The 21,167-nt window shown below is 43.6% G+C and overlaps 1 protein-coding gene across 3 annotated transcripts; it reads left to right on the forward strand.

Annotated features, from left to right (window-relative positions):
* The first annotated feature begins 2,775 nt into the window (after nucleotides 1-2,775).
* Nucleotides 2,776-16,872, forward strand: LOC109880653 (sodium/potassium-transporting ATPase subunit alpha-1). Of its 3 annotated transcripts, none has more exons than XM_031824095.1 (22): nucleotides 2,776-2,991; nucleotides 8,632-8,748; nucleotides 8,955-9,014; nucleotides 9,948-10,151; nucleotides 10,303-10,416; nucleotides 10,513-10,647; nucleotides 10,744-10,861; nucleotides 11,163-11,431; nucleotides 11,565-11,873; nucleotides 12,320-12,454; nucleotides 12,608-12,800; nucleotides 12,950-13,125; nucleotides 13,208-13,344; nucleotides 13,561-13,711; nucleotides 13,868-14,036; nucleotides 14,128-14,282; nucleotides 14,377-14,500; nucleotides 15,204-15,349; nucleotides 15,466-15,596; nucleotides 15,689-15,790; nucleotides 15,975-16,066; nucleotides 16,529-16,872. In XM_031824095.1, exons 1-22 carry the CDS (start codon nucleotides 2,980-2,982, stop codon nucleotides 16,555-16,557), a joined length of 3,078 nt encoding a protein of 1,025 aa, XP_031679955.1. In that variant the 5' UTR covers nucleotides 2,776-2,979; the 3' UTR covers nucleotides 16,558-16,872. The 3 variants fall into 3 exon arrangements, with proteins under 3 accessions (XP_031679955.1, XP_031679954.1, XP_031679956.1); XM_031824094.1 differs by lacking the exon at nucleotides 16,529-16,872 and adding an exon at nucleotides 16,161-16,181 and having other exon boundaries at nucleotides 15,975-16,119; XM_031824096.1 differs by lacking the exons at nucleotides 2,776-2,991; nucleotides 16,529-16,872 and adding exons at nucleotides 3,057-3,074; nucleotides 16,161-16,181 and having other exon boundaries at nucleotides 15,975-16,119.
* Nucleotides 16,873-21,167: the final 4,295 nt, after the last annotated feature.

The raw sequence follows: 21,167 nt of genomic DNA on the forward strand, positions 1-21,167 counted from the left end.
CAGTGCGGATAGAGGAGCTTGCTATGGAGGGGGCAAGCTATAGTTATTTACATGCATTGGACAGACAAGTGTAGGGTGCGAGATGTGACTGAAATTTTGCGGTTTGGGAGAGAGCGAGAGAGGGTGGAGGAGGAAGCTTAGCTTGAATCGTTTATACCTACGGAGGAGCAGCTTCTATGAAGGAACGTTGAATGTCTTTGAACTCCCGAGAGTTAGCTTAACGTTGGACCAGAGCTAGCTAGCTAGCCAACAAGCTTGTGTGTGCAGAGTGGAACCAGAATTGAAATAAAAACACGTGAAAGCTGATAACTATAGTATCCTTAACTAGCATTGAAAAAGTGAATCCATTCTTCTCTAATTATTTAATGTCAGTAGGCTACGATTGCCTATGCTTCGGAGGGGGAGGGGAAGGTATCCTACACACACACACACAGACACTGGAATAAGTTTGAGTGACAAGAGTGAGGGCTTTGCAGAGGCGCTTTGTTACATTTTTTGTAGGACTCAAAATATACAGTACAGTACAGCATTGTACTCCGATTTATACCTCAACATAGTGTGAAATAAAAATATAAACAATAGCCCAAATGTAGGCCAAATTTTCAAGGGGGCAATGAGGAGATTCAGGATCTTTTCCTTATGGCATCTTTCCCACATGCGTTTCCATGACTTTCCATTGTTTTGGTCGAGTTCCATTGACCTCTCTACCACATCTATTGCGCACACAGTGAGCTGCCAGTTTAGTTGGCGCAAAGTCAGATAGTCTTGTGTTCCAAAACATTTTGTTTTTAGTAGCTTGAATCGTTCCTGCTCACATTGAGGTAAAGTGCGGAAGAATTGAAGGAATGAATCCGAGCCTCGGGCTTATCATCTGTGGAAGCCGAGGCTTCCAGCGAGGCGCGGATTTCATTGGCCTTGTTAGCCGTGATTTTAATTCTTCAATCGAAGTCGCGAAAGTGCTACTCCCCATAGTTGTTTCACCGAAGGTACCGACTGAAAAGGAACCTATTATCACCTGCTGTTTGATGTATACAGTGAAAAGTGAGCAACTTCAACCAAAACAATGGTGCTGTTATATGAAAGAGAGCCTGTATTTTTTAGCCTGTGTTTCCGTATGGGTCAAATGCAAAGCTGACCTTAGATCAGTCTATAGGCCTACTAGGGACAGCTTCATCCTACTCTGAGACCAACTTGTTGACTGGTTTTTCTTCCCCACTAGGGGGCATTATGCAGAAAAAGAGAGAGGCGCTTCCTCGCTCGCTCTGTGGGGACAGGAACGTGATAGTTTCCATGGTAACTCATTTATAGGATCGGGCTCACAGCTTGTATATACAATTTGAGATATTTTTAGTTCCGTCTTTGAACATGCACACACACACACACACACACACACACACACACACACACACACACACACACACACACACACACACACACACACACACACACACACACACACACACACACACACACACACACACACACACACACACTGTGCCTGAGAGTGCCGCTGTCTGTCCATCTGTCCACCAAGTCTCTCCAAGTAAAATTCATGCAAACGTATTCAAGCAGCTTCTTGGGTATAACAAGTCCTAGATGATACTGTACATCGACATGAAACATGAAGCAGTCTTGTGTATAATATACACAAGTCTTGTGTATAAAAATATTAAATTCAATATAATTAGCATTTCAAATAGTTTTCTTTGACTTTAGTTGACCTGTCGGTGGTGGGGGAAAAGTCAGTGTCTGAGTGAATGTGTTTTCATTAGAGTTTGTATGTAATGCTCATTATTAAGACAATTTTCGATTGTCTTATTGTAGGGTGAAGCCAAAGGGAAAAGTTGATATGTGGGTGGACAATAAAGATGTGTTGTTCTATACTATTCTATTATATCTAACACAGGTAGAATGCTACACTAATTACAGTGACCTAAAGACATGTGGTTGAATCCTAGACATCTGTCTGGTTCTGCAGTGTAATACCTGGACCCATATCCACAAAGCACCTCAGAGTAGGAGTGCTGATCTAGGATCTGTCCATATAATATTATTCTAAAAGACAAACTGATCCTACATCAGCACTCCTACTGGAGTCCAAACCGAAGGGTGAAGTTAAGACATAAAACAGAACCTTGAGACGGGGTTAATGGTTAGGATCCCTAAGTTAAAGAGTTAATAATTTGTAGATGCAACAAGCTGCCAGGCTTCCATTAATTCTGAGAAGGTCACATTGTCCACAAAGTGTTCATGACAGGGTCAGGAGGGGAAGTTTACATCCTACAGGGTTTAACGGCCTGGTTCGTTCAAGTTTAAACTTCCTAAAGACCAGTGATGGAGTTTACACAAAAATTATCGCTTTCCATAAATGACGTTAAAATAAGGAATGAAGAGAGAGAGTGATTGAGAGAGAGAGAGAGAGAGAGACAGAAATAGAATGTGTTTGTGTGTGTTTAAATTATGTTCATTCTTAAATCTATGTGGAAATGAAGAGAAAAGGGACAAACAAAACACGCAGAGTATTCTTAAAGACGACTGAGGATAGGTTTAAAGAGGATGGGGATGGGTTAGTATCCATTATGAATATGAGTGGTGAGAGATATCATCCTAATATGAATAAGGCTGCACAGAAGAGACCAAGTGACTTTCCTTCATAAATATTTGAAGTTACAGAGACTAAAAGTCCATTGGATTCAATCTACTTTATGAAGGCCGATAATCGTAAAACATTCAATAATGGGGACTCCGCCCCTCCATTCTATGTTACCATGGCAAAAAGTGCAGACGTCACGATCGAAAGAAACACTGTATATAAGTATTGGACCTTTTAATGAAACGGGGAGCTTGGATGCGTGTCCGGGAGGAGTGACACGTGTGGATAAGGGCACATCCAGGGGCAATACATTTTTCAATTCGTTTTTAAGTAAATTGGGATTTGATTGTTCAATAAGTTTATTTTTCCTCCACAAAACTGCAAACATGGGACGTGGAGTAAGTGCGCTTTTTCTTTCCATCTTCACATTCCAGCTCCTCCATGAAATGCTACTGTAGCCTAATTTACGCGATTCTTAATGGTAGGCTACTTGTCAAAGTGGTATCAATTAAAAAAAAGATAATACGGTCGAAGTTGTTTTCAAATGATCACATGTACGTAGATGGCCGCATTTTTCTTTCAAAATGCCTGCGATGGGAAAGTGACTTCCGCATTTTGTACGCTGAACAAAAGTTGCTTTCATTAACGTGTCTTGATCGAGTGTCAATTAGGGTTAAAAATGTGTTGTTTTTACATTGATACTGAAGATCCACAGGTTGGTTAGCTTGGATCTAGTCGCCAATGAGAAAAGCTTTTAAGCGCTACGATGATCGAATTGGCGGTGTAAGACAAGTTTGAAGATTGATACAATGTTTATTTTCATCCAAGTAAAGTGCCGGAAAGGTGGCTACAAATGTAGCGTGGTCTGTTTAAATTCGAGTTGCGGGAAGTGGAGGCAGACATGCTATATTGTGACTTGTGTTACTTTGAGATACACGGCCATACAGAGCCTGTAGCCCACTTCTGAATATAAGTGATGGTCTTTGTTTCAATGAGTCTTTCATGGTGACTTGTAACCCGCTTGACTGAATTTTGTTCCCCATTGAGAAATATAGGTAATATTCAAATTCGTAATCAATTGGTTAAATGTAGTTGCGACTGTAGGCTGTTGCGAAAGTCTGTTCTTCATAAATTGAATAATAACCCTAGTCCACCCCATTCACAATATCAACCATGCGCCAAAGTCGTCGGTGTTTATTTGTTTTTGTCATGCTCGTTGGAAGTAGTTTTTATGTAGATGGCCTAATTTGGAATAATGCACGTTGGTATGCACGTTGGTTGCTTAAAATGATAGTTCTGGATTTGAGCAGGATGCCCTTATCTACTTCCCCAGAGTTAGACGAACTCGTGGATACCATTTTTATGTCTGCGTTCAGTTTGAAGGAAATTGCTAACTAGCGTTAGCGCAATGACTTGAAGTATATGGGAACACGCTAACACTAGTTAGCATTGGCTCGCGAAAATACCTTTAATAACCTTCGTAATACTGGACGCAGAGACCCAACAATGGTGTCCACGAGGTCATCTGACTCTGGGGAAAATACAGAACTGTTCCTTGATAACATTTGAGCACCTGCAAAATCTCTTTAAAAAATACATGTATTCCACATAAGGCTTAATTGTTGTATATGGATTTGGTATATGGTTATGTATGACATTTCTTGTGTAGCCCACATTCTGCGAATGTTCAGATAGGCCTACAATGTGTCTTTGGGAAGACCTACATCAACTACAGCCCCCTCATGTATTAATGAAAGTAATCGCTTTTCCAAAAAACAATCGTTTTTATTAAATTTGATACAAATCTGTCCAAGACAAATAATCTCCTAGTTGCTTCAATGCTGTTCAATACACTAGATTTGTTGTATATTCATCTCATATCGAGGCATATTGTTCTAGACTTGTAGAATTAATTAATTTTTATTTTTATGGGCAATCTTTAGTCAATGGGGTTTTTGTCATCACACCTGTCTAAATAACTACCTGCAATTTTATGGTGATGGAAAATGTATGAATTATTGGGGTGATTTTTTTATTTGATGTTTTATATATACAGCTACCTACCTGTGACTCCTGTATTTGGGTACTGTATGGCAGACTGGTGGGATATCGGGGAGGTTAATAGCATCATATAAAAGGCTCGCCACTCCCTGCTGGGCAACGGATCACACGGGCACAGTGATAAAATGCATTCACAGCTACAGTAAGAGAGGGGTGATTAGAGAGACAGATTGGTTGTATGATGTGAATGCAGAGCAGTAAACCTCCATGTTTTGGATTCTTTCCCTGTATTGTGGTGAACACTGCTCTGCCCCCAGCCCTTCTGTCCTCTTCTCCGCGCTCCGGTCCAGTACACGCGCAATAGGCACAGATGCTTGGACAGCTGGACTAATGATTTCCAGGAGACTGCAGAGAGGGATGAGAGAGGGGGGAGTGAGAGGTACAGGGAGAGAATGAGGGTGACATCGGGCTGGCGGGAGCAAAGGGTTGGTTAGAGTGGTGAGGTATATGAGACCGCTCTGAAGATGAGGCACCAGTTGCTGCATTGTCATAATTGTTCATAGGCTCCTGTTCAGAGGGAGCTAGCAGAATTTTTCTGAACTGGTTGAATGGCAGATGGAGGAAAAATTCAGTTTTTATGTAATGAAATGGAAACTCAAGAGGTATGATAGTATACAACTGCTCACTGTCAACAAATTGAAACGCCCAAAAGTTCCTTCCTGAAATGGAATACTATGGCTATTGTTTCCATCTCTCAAAATAAACTGTGATCTGAAAACAAGGCTGTTTTCCTGTAATGTTATTAGGGTGCATTCTTTCTTCGTTATTCCACTTCTTTTCTCGCCATCTTTCATCAAGGGGGGTCATTGTTTTAAAGATTCCACCACTGAGTGTGATGGAAAGTGGCTTGTGGAAAATCTCCACTGTAAACAAATGAGGCCTAGAATATGTCCAAAACAAGGCCTTTTTATATGGTGAAGTAATTTGGGAATAATTGTATTTCTCTCCAGTGTTCCATCTCTGAGCTACTATCAGGTTGTGGCCTCAGCTGACCATTATTTCCCCCCGGGGGTCCACTGTGGAACCAAGAGACCTACTCTCTAGCGCTCTTTAAAACATTTTTTTGCTCTCCTGAGGATTTCACATTCTTTCCGCTCGAGAGTCACTATGTATTAGGCATCCCTTTTGTCACACGCCACCCCATCTCTGTGACAGAGAACACATCTCACACCCACTGCCCCTTTCTCTCTCCTGCTCGATCTCCCTCTGCTCGTTTGGCTTAGCTGCCTAAACATTATGGAGAGTTCCACACATTATTACACCTTCTGTTTCCTCCACTGTAATTTCGATTTGTTCCAACTGCAGAGGGAACTGTAAAAAAAAACGTTTGTCCCATAGGCCTATTCACAATCGGCATTTCGCAATAGCCACGTGCATTCTGTTCTAACCTACATTTCAGACTAGCGCAATAAAGGAAGTTGCATCCCATTGATTCGTATTCTGCTTTTAACTGTGGTTCCTGGGGTCTTAAGGAGAAACACAGGCATTCACCATCTTTTGTTCTGTGGAAAAACTGACTCTTCCAGTGGACGTGGTGGGAGTTTTAAATGCGTTTCTTGTGAATAAATGAACTTTTTTCTGAACTGAAGAGAGGGAGAGAAAAGGGGGAGGAGAGTAACACGTGACTCAGTCCATTCAGATATCTGAGAGGTGTGGTTATGTTGCCTGTAGCAACGGGGCAAAGTCCCAGGGCGAGGAGGAGCCAATATGCTTGAGTGAGCAGCTTTTGTATTTGGCACATGTACAGAACCAGGAATGGTGTTCACAGGAATTCGACCCTGGCTGTAAAATATGCACCCGCTCGACCGTCTCTTATGAACTTTTGTTGATCTGGCGGTGGTGTTGTTTTAGCGTAAAAGTGAGAGGCCCCTCATCTCACTGAGTCTCTGTTCTGTCTATCGCTGTTGTTTTTATGAGGACAGTTGTTCTTTCAAACTTTCTGTCCTCTTGGAAAGAGATGTCTTGCCGGCTTCACCCCCTTCTCCACCCACCCTATGTTCTTGCACTCTCTTTCACACACAGTAGTTTCTCTTTCTGTCCCTGACTAATTACACTCACTCTCATATGCAACGTTCATGAGAACCACGATTACGCAGTTGAATATACTACTCTGAACTATGGGAGAAATGGTATGCAGACCCAAGCCATGTTTACCACAGTGGTGTTGCTCCCACTCCCAGATCAAACCATTACAGTAATCCCATATAAGAATGCGGTAAGCCTGGTATCTTAAGTGTTTTGCTAAGAGGGTCTGAATAAATTCCATGACTGTACAGTTTGTCCAAAATAAAGTCACTCTAAAGATCTCTTTCTCTGCCCCATTTTTATTCTTGTTTTTACATGGTTCTCTATAGAGGTACAAAGCCTCATTGTTCTCAGACTTGTAGTGGGACAACTGTTGTTTTTGCATGATTGGTCTTGTGAGAGATTCCACACAATTGCTGACATCCATACTTTTTTTCCTGTTTTCAGTGCAGTAGCTTCCTGTTTCATTTGAGAGACAGCTGAGTAATACTTCCAAAACAGCATCCTCCTCCCTTCCTTGCTTCATTGTGGTAATAACGGATGTGTACACTATTGGGAAAGTAAAAGGGATATTTCTAAATAGTATTAGTAGGGGGGGGGGGGTGCATTTTCAAGAAGGGCAAGTCTGTGTGCCTGTCAACTAATAAAAAGACCACAGGGGACAGCGACAACAGATTCCTTGAGGGCCCGGAAGACTCCAGCAGGACTTGTCGTTCCACCTCTACCCTTTACTGTTCCAACAGCAACAAAAAAAACTGGTAGGACCCCTAATGTTGGTTTCAGTTGTAACCAAACAACAAAGTTTAATTATCAGTCAAGCCCCTGTGACTTGGATCACATTCTGAACCAGGAACTGTCTTGCTTCGAGTCAAGCAGCTTTTGTGTAACCTCATAGTGTCAAATCAAGAGAAGCATGTAGAGCTCTTTCCCCCACAGCCAAAACACTTCTGAACACCAGTAGAACCTGAATAATTTATGATCGCTAACTGCCTTACTGATGTTTATCTGGTACTGTGCGTTATCCTGTTACCGCAGTGTCCCAACACCCTCCCCCTTTCAGCCGTCTAGCTGACGTGCATTCTTCAACAGGTCTTTGTCCTCTTCCCAAAAGTGACTGATTTGATAATGGAGAAAGGGAAGAGTGAATGAACAATGTGTTTGCAGAAGGTGAGGTGCCAGGGTTATTTTAGACTTTCACGATGAGATGACTCCAGAGGAAGAACGTTCTGTGTGTACTCAAGACCTCAAGGCCTAATAGTCTGACATTCCTGGATTGCAGTGGAGTATGTTGAAATGACCCTCAGCCCCACCCCTCCCACAGCTCTCCTTATTGACGCAGTTGTGCAAAGTGACGGTCTGTGACATGATTGTTCATTAAGCATTCCTCATGAACTTCAGACAGATGCCATTTTCAAACATCTGAGTTTCTTCTGCTGAGTAGTGAAAGTAATTGTGCTATCTAGCACAGGTCGTAGACTCTGAAAGGTGAAAGCCTACTTGGGTGATAGTCCAAAAGGGACAGCCACAACTATCTTTGTACTTGTTGCACCATACCTGTCCAGGTCACGTTTGTTTTGTAAATGATAACTGGGCTTACGCTCAGTAGAACAATGCTACATCAATAACCCACAAGTTGTTGGGTGACTTCTGGTAAGTCATTTGTAACTGAAAATGAGCATTTTTATCCTTTGTTCAAATGAGTGCTTCTCTAATTGACTCAATGAATGACCTTTTCAAGAGTTGGGCCCCCAGACTTGGGTTTTATTAATGCCTTGGAAATGCTATGGGAAACTATACTATAAGCAGATTCTGTATCAGGGGCTTGATTTGGGTGACCATTTTTTTTTTCTTCAGGCAGAGCTCTAAAGGGCCTCTTTCTACCTATTCTATTATGTGTTTGTATATATATTTTTCTTATCGCTCCTAACTATCTTTTTTTGCCCTCTCTGTAGGAAGGACGGGAACAGTATGAGCTGGCGGCGACCTCTGAGCAGGGAGGCAAGAAGAAGAATGCCAAGGCCATGAAGAAGGAGAGGGACATGGATGAGTTGAAAAAGGAAGTTGATCTGGTGAGTCGGCTTCTCTCACTTTCATTCTCTTTCAGGACCTGGGAAGTTGATCTTTAAATCACAAGTCTTGGTCACTCGTGTGTTGATGTCACTGACTTGGTGTCAAGCTTGGCGCTGCATGTAATGTACTGTATGTTTATCTCGATGGTGCGGAAGTGCAGTGCAATACGATTGTCAGTGACATGTTCCTAATCTCTGTCCCATAGGATGACCATAAACTGACCCTGGACGAGCTCAACCGCAAATACGGCACCGACCTTAGTAGGGTAAGTCTGGAGCTTCACTCATTTTAATTTTTAGTTGGCAATTCATTCATCTCCCCTGCACTGTTTTCTGTTAACAAACTAGTTACTTATCGACCACAGCTGGAGGGCAATTCAGTTAGTTTCTCCTCAATTCGAATAGTTTCAATTATTGAATAGAAAAATTAAGTCAAGTGATGGACTTCAAAGTTCTGCTCAAGTTATGGGTTTCGGACTCTTGGGATCTCTTCCAATTATTAAACCGTGGAAGAAGGGGGTTATCATTGACTTGGATGTGACAAATATCCAAGGCAATTGGAGGAGGCAATACGAGAGATGATTTATCCCTCTTTTACATCCATGCAAATGGTCTCGTGATCATGATTTGGAGATCAAGGGGAATAGTAGATTACCGCCTCCAAACCTAGCAGCGCAGCCGAGTGGTCCTTTTGAATAATTCACAAGCAGCAGGCTCATAGCACCTCAGCCCAGATTTAGGATGCACTCAATCCCAGCAGAGGAGATGGCACTGTTTTCATTGTTTACAGCGGGTTGCCTGGCAACTGTCAGCACCTCGACTCTCTCCAGAGCCCCATTGACTTGTTTCTCTGTTCTCTGCCTTATGTGAAATTAGAGTTATGACTTGGCCCTGCAGTGTCTCTGCCACTGACAGACCTCGAGAGAGATATTATTGTGTTGACAATTTGCTTCCTCTCTCCTTATCACGTGCCGTGAAAGAGAATCTCAAGAATGGGGGGGAAGGGTGGGGTACCTAGATATGCCCGAATATAGCAATATACTTGATTTTAAAAAGCAAGGGTCGATAATGGTACAACCTTATAAGGTTGGGTGGGAGGGAAGCACCCATTCTTTTAAAATTAAGTATCCTCCTACAGCATCTTAATTTGAGGTCTCGACATGTAAAGTAACAACACAACCAATTTTGTATTTCCTCAGGGGTTATCCAGTGCTAAGGCTGCTGAGAACCTTGCCCGTGATGGCCCCAATTCCCTGACCCCTCCTCCCACTACCCCTGAGTGGGTGAAGTTCTGCAAGCAGATGTTTGGCGGGTTCTCCATGCTGCTGTGGACTGGCGCTCTCCTCTGCTTCCTGGCCTACGGAATCCAGGCAGCCATGGAGGATGAGCCGGCCAATGATAACGTAAGATTCCAAGATGAAGAATGTTGATTTTATTGACATTGTGATGGAATTGAAAGCAGATGATGCTTGGGTTTTGTAATTCTTTTGTACTGGTGTTTGTGCGGGGGAGTTAACTTAATTCTAACACGTTCTGCATCTTTGTCCCACACAGTTGTACCTGGGTGTCGTACTCTCTGCTGTTGTCATTGTTACTGGCTGTTTCTCCTACTACCAAGAGGCCAAGAGCTCAAAGATCATGGACTCCTTTAAGAACCTGGTCCCACAGGTACTGGCTGTTTTAGAAACACTTCTTTTGAAGGTGTTTTTCCCCCCCTTATTGTTACATTTAAAGATGAATCTGGTTGTGTTCTCTACCTTGTAGCAAGCCCTGGTTGTCCGTGACGGTGAGAAGATGAACATCAACGCTCAACAAGTGGTGGTTGGAGATCTGGTGGAGGTGAAAGGTGGAGATAGGATTCCCGCCGATTTGCGAATCATCTCTGCCAGCGGTTGCAAAGTGGGTACTTTATCATCCCCTTGCTCCAAATACGTCACATCCCGCCCATGCCCGTGCCATTCATTATTGTATTAATCTAATTCCCTCCCCACTTAGGTGGACAACTCCTCCCTCACTGGTGAATCTGAGCCCCAGACCCGTACTCCGGACTACTCCAATGACAACCCCCTGGAGACAAGGAACATTGCCTTCTTTTCTACCAACTGTGTTGAAGGTACTTTAACAGAGCAGAGTTGCTCAGATGAGAAACAAACCAAATAAATAAATTCTGCCCAGGGACCACAGATTAAACATTAGGAATCTAGCTAAATCTGGTACACGGGTGTGTTGTACATGGTCCCTGGCAAATAAATAAAAGAAAACAAACCATGACTGGGCTAGCTTCGATGAAGTCCTGTTGCTGTATAAAGTATGTCCACCATTTCTGAGGTTGAATCACTGTCAACTGTGCTGTTAAACAGTAGTCAATATGATGGCATGATTGTTAAATGAAATCTGCACGTTATTTCCTGCAGGAACTGCCAGAGGTATTGTCATCAACACTGGTGACCGCACTGTTATGGGTCGTATTGCTACCCTCGCCTCTGGCCTGGAAGTCGGACGTACCCCAATCTCCATTGAAATTGAGCACTTCATCCACATCATCACCGGTGTGGCCGTCTTTCTGGGCATGTCTTTCTTTGTCCTGTCACTCATCCTCGGATACTCTTGGCTGGAAGCTGTCATCTTCCTCATCGGAATCATTGTCGCTAACGTGCCTGAGGGTCTCCTGGCCACTGTAACTGTGAGTACGGTCTTTCGGGAGTGCTCCCCCCCCCCCCCCCCCCCCCCAAACACTTCAGATATGGCTCCAAAAACCAGTACATTGCCAATTTTGTTCGACAGACATGGTGAGTGACTTTTGGCTGTCTCCGTAGGTGTGTTTAACTCTGACTGCCAAGCGTATGGCCAAGAAGAACTGCCTGGTGAAGAATCTCGAAGCTGTTGAGACCTTGGGCTCCACTTCCACCATTTGCTCTGACAAGACCGGAACCCTGACTCAGAACAGAATGACCGTTGCTCACATGTGGTTCGACAACCAGATCCATGAGGCTGACACCACAGAGAACCAGAGCGGTACCTCCTTCGACAGGAGCTCTGCCACCTGGGCTGCCCTGGCTAGAGTCGCTGGCCTGTGTAACCGTGCCGTCTTCCTGGCAGAACAGAGCGGTATTCCTATCCTTAAAGTAAGTGTCTCATTTCCCCAGAGTGAATTGACAACCGTATACACATGGAGCTATCGACAGGAGTTCAGCATGTAATTCCTCTGAAAAGGCTCAACAGGGTTGTCTTTCACCTTATGTAATTCCCTCCCCTGTCACCCGAATGCCTCATATTGCCTCAGCCCTTGCAATCCCCTGGAATATAACCTCTTCCTTCATTAATCATCTCACCTTGGACTAGCTGTGATTACCACACTTAATTTCACCCCTTATTTTCAGTTTCTCTTTGTCACGGTCTTTGTCTTCTACCAGGCTCAATCTACAAATATTTCCTTTTCATTCAGTCTGTTTAAATTGATGGAGGGCATTTTAATGTCCTGGGCCACTTGGAAGCGCTAGTGTGTGAAAGAGCGTGTGCGCCAGCGGCGTCCCACGTCCACTTCATCTGCCTACTCGTTTCCCTCTCACAGAGAGATGTGGCTGGTGATGCCTCAGAGTCTGCCCTGCTGAAGTGTATTGAGCTGTGCTGTGGGTCTGTGCAAGGCATGAGAGACCAGTACACCAAGGTTGCTGAAATCCCATTCAACTCCACCAACAAATACCAGGTAGGGCAATGGCACCCTGCCACATGAAATAAGGGCAAATAAGTTTTCAATAACTCTTTGAAAACCCTTCCCTTTGGCACAGAGATCAATATGGTTATGCCTATTCTGGTAATCTGTTTTCAAAATGGCTGCTCCTATAATTTTATCCCTTAGCTCTCCGTTCACCTAAACAAGAATGAGGGTGAGTCCAAGCATCTGCTGGTGATGAAGGGAGCCCCTGAAAGGATCCTGGACCGCTGCTCCACCATTTTGATCCAGGGCAAAGAACAGCCTCTGGATGATGAGATGAAGGACTCTTTCCAGAACGCCTACATGGAACTGGGTGGTCTGGGAGAGCGAGTGCTGGGTAATAGTCATTTATTTCAGTCATCACTAGCCAATACTACTGTATTTTTGTTATTACATCTGTGTTGTCAAATGATCCAATGTGAGGTGTAAAATTGTGCTTTTGCTCCTTTTTTCAATTCACATTTTCACAATTTTGTATCTGTCTAGGGTTCTGTCATTTCCAGCTCCCTGATGACCAGTTCGCTGAGGGCTTCCAGTTTGATTGTGAAGAGGTGAACTTCCCAACTGAGAATCTGTGCTTCGTTGGCCTAATGTCCATGATTGACCCTCCCCGTGCTGCTGTGCCTGATGCTGTGGGAAAGTGCAGGAGTGCTGGTATCAAGGTATGGCAATGTAATACTTGACACTACTCTTCAGTCAATCCACATAGCAGCCACTGTGATCAGACCACTCCTCTTCCCTTAGGTTATCATGGTCACTGGTGATCATCCCATCACTGCTAAGGCCATTGCCAAGGGTGTGGGCATAATTTCTGAAGGAAACGAGACTGTTGAGGACATTGCTGCTCGTCTGAACATTCCAGTCAATGAAGTTGACCCTAGGTATGTTGCGATTAAAAAAATAAATAATAAAAGTTCCGTTATTGGAAACAACAGTAAAACCCTTGCAGTTTCTACATTTTTCATTTTTTAAGTCCTTTTTCAAAGATTTTATTCAAGCTTGAATGTCAGGTCCTTCTCATGAGCGCTTATAGACATTATAGAAATGTCTTCATATCAATGGGATTTCCCATAAAATAAAGGGTACATTTTTCACAGGGATGCCAAGGCCTGTGTGGTCCATGGTGGTGACCTCAAGGACCTGAGCGCTGAACAGTTGGACGACATCCTGAAATATCACACAGAGATTGTGTTTGCCAGAACCTCTCCTCAGCAGAAGCTGATTATCGTGGAGGGCTGCCAGCGCCAGGTAATATTCAGCTCAACTTAAAGACACTAGGCCTATCTCACGAGAGGCGTCTTTTAGCGTAGATAAATCCCTTTCAAATTAAAAATGTGTTTACCAGTTTTCTCTCTCTAGACTTCTCTCTCCATAGACTCAAACACCTCTCCTCCTTATCCACAGGGTGCTATTGTGGCTGTGACAGGTGATGGTGTGAACGATTCTCCTGCTCTGAAGAAGGCTGACATCGGTGTTGCTATGGGTATCTCTGGATCTGACGTCTCCAAGCAGGCTGCAGACATGATCCTCCTGGATGACAACTTTGCCTCCATCGTGACTGGTGTTGAAGAAGGTAGAAGCAGCATTTCAGTGGATTTAGAATGTTTGGGGTTCCTTCTATTCTGCATTATTTTCACTAATGTTATGCATGTACACTTTCCTAGGCCGTCTGATCTTTGACAACTTGAAGAAGTCCATCGCCTACACCCTGACCAGTAACATTCCAGAAATCACACCCTTCCTCTTCTTCATCATCGCCAACATTCCACTGCCCTTAGGAACCGTCACCATCCTCTGTATCGACTTGGGAACTGATATGGTGAGGAATTTGTATATTTAAGATTGTTATTTTCTAAATCTCTGGTAACTGTTCAGTTTTATTCTAATTGTTGAAATCGTCCTCAACTTTGCAGGTCCCCGCCATCTCCCTGGCCTACGAAGCTGCTGAGAGTGACATCATGAAGAGACAGCCCAGAAACTCCAAAACAGACAAACTGGTGAATGAAAGACTTATCAGCATAGCCTACGGTCAAATCGGTAAGAACGCTTTTCACAAAGCCTGACTTGCGCAAAACAAAGTATTTTCATTCTTAGATGAAAGATTAACATCTCATACACCTCAAACTGAATTCTAGACTCTTAAGTTGACTGGGTGGTTTTGGGATCAGCTGGAAGTGGGGTATGCGCCAGAAATAGCCTCCCTGGTGATAAGAGAAGGGGTCTCTGAGTGATTATGGGATGTTTCACACTTTGGTGATGTAGCCAAAAATAGGTTTAAACCAGAGGTTTCCATGTGAGTGGGACTTTCCTTAAGAGGAAACACTGATATGGACAGCATTCACATACTGCGGTTGCATCATATCATGGTTCGCGAACCTCTCCCACCAACGTGGTACTCCTTGGGAATCACTGTAGGGCGGCAGGTAGCCTAGCGGTTAGTGTTGGCCCAGTAACTGAAAGGTCGCTGGTTCGAATACCCGAGCCGACAGGGTAAAAATCTTTGCTCCGTGCCTTGAGCAAGGCAGTTAACTCTAATAAGCTCCAGGTGCACCCTACTACTATGGCTGACCCTGTAAAACAACACATTCTCCTGCACCTGTCCGGTGATGTGACAATCAAACTTGAAAACATTTTTTTTAATGGAGATTGATGCGACATAGAAAAACCAACAGACAGAATGACATGGATAGAATCTGATACAAATGCACCCATCTGCTCCTGTCTCCCCATCTCTCCATAGGTATGATCCAGGCTTTGGCTGGGTTCTTCACATACTTTGTGATCCTGGCTGAGAACGGGTTCTTACCCTCCAGACTGCTAGGTATTCGTGTGGACTGGGACAACAAATTTTGCAACGACCTGGAGGATAGCTATGGCCAGCAGTGGGTGAGTATGCAGACACCAATGTGGTTTTCACAAGCCTTGTTGATTGGTCTGATTCTAGATGATTAGCTGACTGTGTTTTGACGGTTTCTCCCTCTGTTGCTGACTGTTTCCCTCAGACTTATGAACAGAGAAAGATTGTGGAGTTCACCTGCCACACAGCATTCTTCGCCAGTATTGTAGTTGTACAGTGGGCTGATTTGATCATCTGTAAGACCAGGAGGAACTCAGTCTTCCAACAAGGAATGAGGTGAGTTCAGTGGCCATTTTGAAGAGCATCGGCTGTTAGTTTTTGTTGTAAAGAAATGACTTGATTTTAAATGCTGCTTCTGTCCTCCTCAGGAACAAGATTCTCATCTTCGGCCTGTTTGAGGAGACCGCCCTGGCCGCCTTCCTGTCCTACTGTCCTGGAATGGGCATCGCCCTCAGAATGTACCCACTCAAGTAAGTAAAGACCCTTCAGTTAGGTACACTTCATCTCTTAATAAAATAATTTGTAGTACCAAAAATACTTAACTCTTGGAGGACTTCTGTTAAGCTTAGCTATGTGTTGCTTAAAATGTTAAGATCTGTTCTTGGTGTATTCTGGTCTGGAGTAATTTCAGATCTGTTTTTGTTTTCTTCTTAGACCCAGCTGGTGGTTCTGCGCCTTCCCATACTCTCTCCTCATCTTTATTTATGATGAAATCCGAAAACTGATCATCCGACGCAGCCCAGGAGGTGAGGCTAAATCCCTTTTAGTTAGTCACAGTAATATCTGCTGTACTCTCAAAACCACAAGATTTTCCCTCGTTCTCAGGAGGATAGTAAGGCTACCTAAATATGCAGCCTTACTATCTGGCAAACAAGCGAAGTCTAAGTCTTTAAGCAGCAGCAAATTTTTCAGATGTGCAAGACAGTGGACACAGACACGTTTGGGAGTCTAGTTCACTCCATTGACAACTGCTAATGTAAAAATGGCTTTATAAAATGCATTTGATGTGAGTAAACCGGTATGCTATCAGAGACTAAGTTGATGTGAAAGACGTCGGTCACTTGACTGTCTTCCTCAGTGATCGTCTGAACTACACACGGATAGTTAACATGATCATTGTTTATGTATGCTACAGCCTTCCTTAGTCCACCTGTTTTTACCAGAGGTAATTGATCTCTAAATCCTGTTTTCCATCTTCTCTGTTTTAGGTTGGGTGGAGAGGGAGACGTACTACTAGAAAGCATCCAGTTTGCATCGCTCAAGTTCTTGCATGGTTGTCTTGCTGCTCGGAATTTTAAATTCTGTAAAATGTGGATGTGTTTTTATATAGGGAATGCGTGATACTAAAACACTGAGATCGAGGTGATGAACCAAGACATTTGACATTGTGTGCCTTGTTTCTGGAACAGGACCAATTTTATACATGTTTTTAACAGTAATATAAATAAACTCAGTCAGCTCCCACTTTGGTGTGTATGGTTTGTGCATGTGTGCTTGCACGTTTCCTCATTGCAACTTGGAGACTTTCCAGAATAAACACAGCATCAACAGATCTTCAGGTCCTTCTTTTCCTATCCTTCCTGGAGAGTCTCTCTACTCTCTCTCTCTGTTTTAACCATGACCACTGCTTTCAGTGTGCAGTCAACAAACACCAGCTAGTTGTTCACTGTCATTGTAGTACAGAATGTAGACTATATTTCATCTCACCTTTTGACCCATTCACATCACACTTTATCCATCTACTGCCCAACATTAAACACTATCTCCACACACTAGCAAGCCTGTGTCAGCGCAACCGTCTATCAGAAGCACAAGGCAAGACTTATCAACTGGCAGCACTTGAGTATAAAACCCTGCTGACAACATTGTGGCTTAATGTATATTTCATTCAAACTCACTGTATAATGCTTACAGTAGCAATGCTCTCCTGTGGGTGGGTGTTCTAAAATAAAGTAGCTATGGAATGCCCAATCCAATATCCTACCCTTGAGGTTTGGGAATGAAGCTAAACATTTAAAAAAATTATCCACCCACAAGCGGTGAACCCCTAGTACCACTGACGGCATGTCCAAAAGAAGGAGAACTCCTGATTTCTCTGTGAACATCCCTCCTACGTAAACACACTGCAGGTAGCCTAATGGTTAGTGTTGGACTAGTAATCAGAAGGTTCCAAGATCGAATCCCTCAGCTGACAAGGTAAGAATCTGTCATTCTGCCCCTGAACAAGTCCGTCATTGAAAATAAGAATTTGTTCTTTACTGACTTGCCTAGTTTAAATAAGAATTAACCGCTAGTTCAAGTTCCTGCCATAGAAATTGTGAAAGGAACAACCACTTCTACAGCATTGTCAACTAAGAACATGTAGATCTACTTACTGCAGGCTACATTGTCGACAGCTGCAACCAGACTTATCGAAATAAGAAGCTAAGCTACCTACTGTTCAGAACTTTTCATTGATAACTCCCCACTCAGACTGAGCACACTACAATTGAACCTAGCTTGCTAAAGTAGGCATTTCACATCCTGTCTGTCTGTGGAGTGGAAGACGCTTGAGACGACAGTGCACACAACATCCCATCCATTAGGAAAGAAATCTGTCACAAGCTCACAATCCCCAAGCTTGGGGTGTCAGTGCACAGTCCAGTTTTGTCAGTCCCAACTGGACTTCATGTCTGGGAAAAGATGGTGGATAAATGAAGATGTCTTACTCAGCCTTTACCATAGATTTTTTTGGTGACTCTCCCATAGACACCAATATGATAGCAGCTGGGTCTGCTTAGTTCATTGACTGTTTATGAACTAGAAACAGTTTGGGAGTGGGATGTCTCTCTTCCGTCTCTGGTCAGGCTGCGTGACAACCTGTGGGTTGACCGCGCTGCGTAATCTCCACACCTCCCTTACTCTCATAGTACGGCCTATGTGGCTTCCAGTTAAAGGGATAGTTCATTCTCCAAAGCCAAAGTTTGTCATGCCTCAAGTGTGGCCTATAGTCGAGCTCCATATCCCACGGCATCTGTTGTGTAAATGTCTCAGGATTCAAATGAATAGGAAAGATTTGTACCACTGAGGTGAACTATCCTTTAATGTAAGGTGAAAAAAACATTATTCTTACGGAAAGAAGTTCTATCTCCCAGGGGTGCTTCTGGCAGGTCTTTAGCAGGTCTGGAAAGAGGCCAAAAATGAGAGGGGTGAGAAGAGTGAGGCTAGAAATAGGTAAAACAGACATGGCTAGAAATTCCACTTGATTTAACACAGACCTACCAAAATGTCAGCCAACTACATTCTTGCACTGAAAAACATACTGAATTATAAACTTCCACATGGAACTCTGCATTCAATGAATGAGAATGACCATTCTAGATCAGCCCCATTTCAGTTCTATGGTAGTTAAGGCTCGTATGTACAGTAGGCATGGAAACAAACCAACCGTGTGGAACCCACCGTGTGGAATTTGAGGTTTCTATAGTGATTTGGCCGAATACAGCCCTGTTCAAGATTATTTCCATTCATGGTGTAGGCCTATCGAGGGGTAGAATGTTTAAACAACACTGTGAGAGAAGGAATGTGGTTTCATTCATATCTTCATCTGCAAATATCATCATGAAAAATATTAGAATGAGTACAATAGTAAAAAAAAATATATTGTTAAATAGTGTAGTCTAGTGGTTACATAGTCACTAAAGGTCATAGTTGGAATTTTCTGAAACTTTTCTGTTATCAATAGCATGTCGTTGGTAGTTCCTATCGCTTCCTGATTTTCATTGTCAGGAACCAATACACACAGTCAGTCAGGAAAGCAAAGGCTAGCTTTTTCAAGCAGAAATTCGCATTGTGTAGCTCATTGTGTTCTCCATGGACACTGTAAAGTCCATGGAGAACAAGAGCACCTCCTCCCAACTGCACACTGCACTGAGGCTAGGTAACACGGTTACCACTGATAAATCCATGATTATCCTAAATTTCAATAAGCATTTCTCAATGGCTGGCCATGCCTTCCTCCTGGCTACCCAAGCCTCCCCAGCAACTCCTTCACCCAAATCCAGACAGCAGATGTTCTGAAAGAGCTGCAAAACCTGGACCCGTACAAATCAGCTGGGCTAGACAATCTGGATCCTCTCTTTCTAAAACGATCTGCCACCATTGTTGCAACCCCTGTTACCAGCCTGTTCAACCTCTCTTTCGTATCGTCCGAGATCCCTAAAGATTGGAAAGCTGCCGCGGTCATCTCCCTCTTCTGTTACAGACCTATGTCCATCCTGCCCTGCCTATCTAAAGTCTTCGAAAGCCAAGTTAATAAACAGATCACTGACCATTTCAAATCCCACCGTACCTTCTCCGCTGTGCAATCCGGTTTCGGAGCCGGTCACGGGTGCACCTCAGCCACGCTCAAGGTACTAAACGGTATCATAACCGCCATCAATAAAAGACCGTACTGTGCAGCCGTCTTCATCGACCTGGCCAAGGCTTTCGACTCTGTCGAAAAAAAAGCCTTGGTTTTTCTAATGACTGCCTCGCCTGGTTCACCAACTACTTTGCAGACAGAGTTCAGTCTGTCAAATCGGAGGGCATGTTGTCCGGACCTCTGGCAGTCTCTATGGGGGTACCACAGGGTCCAATTCTTGGGCCGACTCTTTTCTCTGTATATATCAATGATGTTGCTCTTGCTGCGGGCGATTCCCTAATCCACCTCTACGCAGACGACACCATTCTATATACTTCCGGCCAGTCCTTGGACACTGTGCTAACTAACCTCCAAACGATCTTCAATGCCATACAACACTCCTTCCGTGGTCTCCAACTGCTCTTAAACGCTAGTAAAACCAAATGCATGCTTTTCAACCGTTCGCTGCCCGCACCCACCCGCCCGACTAGCATAACCACCCTGGACGGTTCCGAAATAGAATATGTGGACAACTATAAGTACCTAGGTGTCTGGCTAGACTGTAAACTCTCCTTCCAGACTCATATCAAACATCTCCAATCCAAAATCAAATCTAGAATCGGCTTTCTATTTTGCAACAAAGCCTCCTTCACTCACGCCGCCAAACATACCCTGTAAAACTGACTATCCTACCGATCCTCGACTTCGGCGATGTCATCTACAAAATAGCTTCCAATACTCTACTCAGCAAACTGGATGCAGTCTATCACAGTGCCAACCGTTTTGTTACCAAATCACCTTATACCACCCACCACTGAGACCTGTATGCTCTAGTCGGCTGGCCCTCGCTACATATTCGACAGACCCACTGGCTCCAGGTCCTCTATAAGTCTATGCTAGGTAAAGCTCCGCCTTATCTCAGTTCACTGGTCACGATAACAACACGCACCCGTAGCACACGTTCCAGCAGGTATATCTCACTGATCATCCCCAAAGCCAACACCTCATTTGGCCGCCTTTCCTTCCAGTTCTCTGCTGCCAGTGCCAGTGGAACGAATTGCAAAAAATCGCTGAAGTTGGACACTTTTATTTTCCTCACCAACTTTAAACATCAACTATCTGAGCAGCTAACCGATCGCTGCAGCTGTATATTGTCCATCTGTAAATAGTCCACCCATTCTACCTACCTCATCCCCATACTGTTTTTATTTACTTTACTTTTCTGCTCTTTTCCACACCAGTATCTCTACTTGCACATCATCATCTGCTCATTTATCATTCCAGTGTTAATCTGCTAAATTGTAATTATTCGCTCCTATGGCCTATTTATTGCCTACCTCCTCATGCCTTTTGCACACACTGTATATAGACTTTATTTTTTTCTACTGTGTCTTTGACTTGTTTATTGTGTTATTGGCTTGTTTATTGTTTACTCCATGTGTAACTCTGTGTTGTCTGTGTCACAC

The sequence above is a fragment of the Oncorhynchus kisutch genome, linkage group LG5 (assembly GCF_002021735.2).
Source record: "Oncorhynchus kisutch isolate 150728-3 linkage group LG5, Okis_V2, whole genome shotgun sequence".
Lineage (NCBI taxonomy): Eukaryota > Metazoa > Chordata > Actinopteri > Salmoniformes > Salmonidae > Oncorhynchus > Oncorhynchus kisutch.

Excerpts from the sequence above, each read along its gene's own strand:
- LOC109880653 (XM_031824094.1), top strand. Across the intron at positions 12,801-12,949 it reads TCTGGGAGAGCGAGTGCTGG|GGTTCTGTCATTTCCAGCTC; the intron begins GTAATAGTCATT and ends GTATCTGTCTAG. Across the intron at positions 14,283-14,376 it reads TCGACTTGGGAACTGATATG|GTCCCCGCCATCTCCCTGGC; the intron begins GTGAGGAATTTG and ends TCAACTTTGCAG.